This window comes from Portunus trituberculatus, chromosome 19 (genome assembly GCF_017591435.1).
Source record: "Portunus trituberculatus isolate SZX2019 chromosome 19, ASM1759143v1, whole genome shotgun sequence".
Taxonomy (NCBI): Eukaryota; Metazoa; Arthropoda; class Malacostraca; order Decapoda; family Portunidae; genus Portunus; species Portunus trituberculatus.
In genome coordinates this window covers 10,877,438-10,883,437 of record NC_059273.1, presented here as the reverse complement: position 1 = coordinate 10,883,437, position 6,000 = coordinate 10,877,438, and the positions used below count along the sequence as shown (strand labels likewise).

Sequence of the window (6,000 nt, the reverse complement as noted above, 5' to 3'; positions counted from 1 at the left end):
CACTGGAGGGAAAACATATTTGTCCAGCGAGGCGTTGCGGAGCTGTGTTCTGCAGCACCACCACCATTAAGGTGACCTGGCTGTGTCTGGCTGCTGTTGGGAGAGACAAGGGCACGTGTCGGCAGGTGAAGGTTCTGCACGTGACGCCAAGTTGCGCAGGGCACACGCTTCATTGTGCCGCTGCCACCAGACACTCCATGCAGCCTCATGCACGCGGGCTCTCGCCGTGCTTGCCTCAGTCTTGCCTCGTACCCAGTGTTAGGCCTGATGGTTCGCCTGTGTTGTGGCGGGGCGTCCCCTACTGCTTCCAGGCGCCAGGCTGTGGAGGGCAAGGTTGCTCCCGGTAGTGTTGTGTCAGTCCTGGGCACTGCTTGGTCTCGCCTAACAAACAAGGCTGCCGGTGTTTTCAGGGAGTGTGAGTGGAGGGACGCGGACGCCTGCCAGTGGTGAAGGCGGCGCCATATGCCCGTCAAGGACGTTTAGGTCCTCGACCCGGCGTCGGCGACAGCACCCATACCCGTCACTGTGTGGCCGGCTGGGAGTGACCCGCGACGCACTGTGCCGAGCCTTACCAGCGTGGTGGGGAGGCTCGGTGGTCATCGGCCTGCTGCTGCCGCATCGAGTCCTCCCCACCTGCCCGCAATTATCTGGTCTCGCCTCGCTGACGTCCAGGCGGACCATTCATCCAGCGAGGCTTCCGGGTGGCGGCGAACTGCCTCCCCGGCCCGCGGCACGCCAGGACCGCGGGAGCCGAGGTCACCTTCCCGCGCCGCCGCTTGAGGGGGGGCGCGACCCCGGTAGAGTGTGGGAACAGGCGGGGACGGCGTGAGAGAGTATCGAGGAGAGATGAATGGAGGCTGAAGGCTGGCTCGGTGGTCTGACAAGCTATTTTCCCTGCCTCCCTCCCGTCCCTCCCCTCCCTCTCCCTGCTTGCCTGCCTGCCGGTTTGGCTGTCTGGTTGCCTGGTTGCCTGCTTGCCTGCTTCACTGCACAGGATCGGCCCACAATGCCAAAGGGCACGAGGGGCTAACCTCGACCTGTACATTCCCACTAAGGCACGCCGCGAATCCGGGTGAGGACGAGGCTTGCACGCCTGGCACCTGATGGACGTGTGCGGAGTGACAACACTGCCGTCGTTCAGGACGAGGCAGGGGGCAAACATGATATGCGCCTCGCCGCCTCATCCAGGGCCGTGCAGGGGTGGGGACACAGACGCCTCGTATCGCTAGCGGGGGAGGGTGTGGTATCGTGTGCTCTCTCAAGAGGACGGTCAGTGGCACAGTGACCTACCCGCACCCTGCATGGCGCCAGGCAAGACTTGCTCTGAATGGAAATTTTAGCTCCCTCTGCCTCTCCTTCCCCCCCCTCACGCCTCACCCACACGAGCCCCGACCCACGCTCAGCTGTTGTGTGTGAAGGGTGTCAGCCGCCATTAAGGCTACAACAACAGTAATCACGGAAGAGGGAAAAAACTTCTTGTCCTTCATAAACACCACAAACAACAATACAAATGAAGGACTATTTTTCCCTTCTTTATAATTAAACTAACAAGACTCCCCCATGCCTCCCCTCCCTCGTTTTTCCCCTCCTTTCTTTACTTTCTTCCTGCTCTACACTTTCATATCAACCTCTCTACCTCCTTAACTTCCTTGCTTCTCTCTACATATACCTCGAGCTCCACCTTGCCTCCGTCACCGCCGCCTTCACTACTGCCTTACCTGCCCCATCACACCTGTCGCTCCGCCGCTTAACTAATCACGTTTGTGCCGCAACGCCGGAAGTCCCCATGCGTCCAAGGAATCTCAGTGACACGTCAGAAGGAGGAGGAGGAGGAGGAGCAGGCGTTGTCTCTCATTTAACTTAGGAATCATTGTTTGGAAAGGAGGAGGGAGGGGGAAATAACAGGAAATTGTGAGTAAAACTGGGAAAGAGGGAAAGGACGGGGGGATGAGGCATGGGGGAGTGAAGGAGGGGAAAATGTGGGTGATGGTGATGGGTCTGTGGAATGTAAACCACCTCTGGAGGACGCCAGCGAAGAATGAAGGACGTGAGGTGAACGTAATAGTGCGATGATGGTGAAGATGGTGATGGTGATTGATGATAAAGATGGAAATTGTGTTAGTGATAGTGATGGTGTTGAATTTTTGACCGTATAAATGTCGATGGTGATGGTGGTTGACGATGTAGATGGAAATTGTGTTGGTGATAGTGATGGTGGTATTCTTGACAGTGCAGTGGTGATGGTGATGATAGTGGTGAGAGGAAATGAATGAGTTATATATTTCTCTTGGCCTTCCATAATTATTTTTCTCTATTATTATCTTCATGCTTCTTTTTCTCCTTTCTTTTGTTTATTTTTGTCTCCTTCATCTCGTCTCGCTTTCCTCTCATTTCCTCATCTACATTTCCCTTATCCTTGCCTCGTCTAACCTTATTTTTTCCTTGCTTTTTTTTATTAACTCTCTCTCTCTCTCTCTCTCTCTCTCTCTCTCTCTCTCTCTCTCTCTCTCTCTCTCTCTCTCTCTCTTCGCCCTTCCTCATTTGCACATTTTTATTAACATTTCCTCGGTTATTTATCTTTATTCCCATCTCCCTATTTCTCTTCCTCTCCCTCGCTCCATCTCCTTGAATCTCTCTCTCTCTCTCTCTCTCTCTCTCTCTCTCTCTCTCTCTCTCTCTCTCTCTCTCTCTCTCTCTCTCTCTCTCTCTCTCTCTCTCTCTCTCTCTCTCTCTCTCTCTCTCTCTCTCTCTCTCTCTCTCTCTCTCTCTCTCTCTCTCTCTCTCTCTCTCTCTCTCTCTCTCTCTCTCTCTCTCTCTCTCTCTCTCTCTCTCTCTCTCTCTCTCTCTCTGTGTGTGTGTGTGTGTGTGTGTGTGTGTGTGTGTGTGTGTGCGCATGTGTGTTGTAAGTGTAAACGAGAGTGTACGAATTTCTTCCCTTACACAGAGGCGACAGACATACAGACAGAGAAGACACGCACACATTTTCTCTTTAAAGCCTAAAAGAGAGAGAAAGAGAAAGAGTGAGGAGCAAAATAAAGTAAAAGAGAAAACCACACTCTAAAAAAAAAAAAAAGAAAACGCATATTGGAGAAAATTAGAGAAAAGTAAACAGGAATAAAATAAAGAAAAATAAATTAACTTATAAAAGAAAGATAGAACACTGAAATTCAACACAGGTATTAGTGCCTTATTAAAATTAGAGTGAGAGAAAGTTATAAGTGAGGAGAAAAATATAAGTGTAACCAGAAAGAGAAAGAAAGAAAGAGAGAGAAAGAGAAGATAGAGCAAGCCACTTTTAAGGTTAGCGTGAGTTAACTTTACCAAGTGGCGTGAGTGTGTGTAACATGCCCCCTGTGGCCCAAACCCCCGGAGTGGTTCCCCCAGCCCACCCACACCAGCCCATGGACGACTCGCAGCCCGCCCACCACGCCGCCACGCCCGCCCACGCCAATGGTGAGTGTGTGTGTATGTGTGTGTGTGTGTGTGTGTGTGTGTGTGTGTGTGTGTGTGTGTGTGTGTGTGAGAGAGAGAGAGAGAGAGAGAGAATAATACTACTAGCTACTCTCTCTCTCTCTCTCTCTCTCTCTCTCTCTCTCTCTCTCTCTCTCTCTCTCTCTCTCTCTCTCTCTCTCTCTCTCTCTCTCTCTCTCTGTTTCTCTCAGTCTCAGTTTTCTCTTATCTTCTTTATCTCAAGCAGTACTTACCTAAATCTGCTTGTAATCCTCCTCCTCCTCCTCCTCCTCCTCCTCCTCCTCCTCCTCCTCCTCCTCCTCCTCCTCCTCCTCCTCCTCCTCCTTTAGGCTATTTTTGCTTTCCTGACCTCTACGGTTTCTTCTGCTTCCCTTTTCTTCTATTTTTATTGCTCATTCTTCTTTTGGTAATCTCTCTCTCTCTCTCTCTCTCTCTCTCTCTCTCTCTCTCTCTCTCTCTCTCTCTCTCTCTCTCTCTCTCTCTCTCTCTCTCTCTCTCTCTCTCTCTCTCTCTCTCTCTCTCTCTCTCTCTCTCTGTTGCTGCTGTGTGTGTGTGTGTGTGTGTGTGTGTGTGTGTGTGTGTGTGTGTGTGTGTCAGCATAGCGAGGGAGGAAGTGAAGGGATTTGTAAGGCTTGTGTTTAACTTACCTCCCCCCCCATCTCCCCTCCTTCTCCCCTCCCTTCCTCTCTCTCTCTCCCCTTCACTGACCCCTCTCTCTCTTTCCCTCACCATCTGTCTGCAAACCCTTCCCTTCCTTCTACTCTTCCACTTCCCCCTTCCTTTTCTCTTCCTTCACATCCATTCCCTTTCCTGATCCTATTTGTATCACAGTAATGGAAGGGGAAGATGGGATGATGGGCAGAAGTGAAGGAAAGGTGTGGAGAGGTGAGGGGCTGTGTACGTGGAGGCAGTGTCATGAAGGGAGGAAAGATGGGAATGGTTTGAAAGTGAAGGGAAGGAAAGGGGGAGTGAGCGGGAGGATACTGTACCGTTTTGTTGGGAAGAGAATGAATGGTAGTAGTAGGAATGGTGTTGTACCGTTAGTAGGTGAAGGGAAGGGAGGGCTGAAAAAGGAGAAGAGGAGGGAGAGGGTGAAGGGAACCATTATCACCTTTACCTTTTATCTATGGGAGTTGGACACGCTTTCTAGTCACCCATGCACACACACACACACACACACACACACACACACACACACACACACACACACACACACACACACACACACACACACACACACACACACACACACACACACACACAATGGGTCCACTAATCCAGCTCACCATACCATTACCAAACCTTGCTGTTTGGTAATGGCCTACCAAACACAGCCTACCTTGATGTAATTCACTCCTTCTACTGCTGTGCTTGCCTTTCGTGTACCCTTGCTGTAAAGAATTGTTTGTATTGGCGGAGAGAGCGACGGTATTGGCTCGTTAGTTAGTTTGTTAGTTAGTTGAAGGTCACTGAGATTTGTTGACATGAGTGATTTTTTTCTTAAAGTAATATAAATAGTTTAGGAGGGAAATTGATTAGCCTCAGTAAATGTGCCACAAATAGTCTATCACGTCATCCACTTGTAACTCTGCCTATTGTAACATAATTTAGGCCTACCTCAGTTTAGCTTACCCTATCATAATCTTACCTTCATAATGTTATCAGCTCTTATTAAGATTACCATAGCCTAATACTCGTAACTCTTATCTAAATGTACCTTACTATGTTGCAATATATCTTCACTTCTGTCTTCAGTGTATTCCATCGTGTTACTCTTATTTTCACCTAATGTCCTCACTACACTTATCATAGTTACCACACTTCTAACCCCTTCAATACTGGAACTCATTTTTATCATGGATTTTTGATGTGATTAGATGATTTTATTTACATTAAGAAAGGTTTATGGAGATCAGAGGATTAATAGCCACAGCCTTCACTATTTTGATCCCCACATATGTTTCTGGAACTGTATAAAATCGCCAAATAGTAAGCAGAATGAGTATGAAAACGCGTCCTCGTAGTGAAGAGATTAAGATTTCCCATATAACAAAACCCCTTATTTAGACCCACCATAATGTGATCTAGTATACCATTACTCCTACCTATTTCAGTTTAGCCACCCTTATCACACCATCCCCTTCATCACCAATACTTACTACACCTTTACAATCTACCACACACTTACCGACTTACCTAAATCCACCATAATGTGATTTGATATACCATTACTTTCTACCTTCCTCACTTTAGTCTCTTCCAAACCTTTACTTTCACCACCAATACTCACCTGTGCAGTCTACCACATCTTACCTGCTTACCTAAACCCACCACAGTGCTCATATACCATTGATCTACCTTGCTATTATCTATTAACCCTGTGTACCCTACCATTACTCGCTCACCACGCCATGTTACACTCACTCTATCCTTCCCTACACGCTAATGGTCGTACATAATGCAGTGTGAGGTGTTTGTGCATCACGCTATCAGCCATGCATACTTCACCTTCACACACACACACACACA

At 48.7% G+C, this 6,000-nt stretch overlaps 1 protein-coding gene across 6 annotated transcripts in view; it reads left to right on the top strand.

Annotated features, from left to right (window-relative positions):
* LOC123506358 (MAP7 domain-containing protein 1-like) overlaps nt 1–6,000 on the top strand; it is a 290,206-nt gene that overhangs the window by 159,017 nt on the left and 125,189 nt on the right. For 2 of the 6 annotated variants that reach the window (XM_045258395.1, XM_045258394.1), the window contains exon 2: nt 2,945–3,453. The exons of the other annotated variants lie outside the window; for them this stretch is intronic. In XM_045258395.1, coding sequence (XP_045114330.1) covers nt 3,345–3,453 — 109 coding nt within the window. In that variant the 5' untranslated portion in view covers nt 2,945–3,344. The remainder of the gene's footprint in view (nt 1–2,944; nt 3,454–6,000) is intronic. 6 annotated transcript variants of the gene reach the window in all.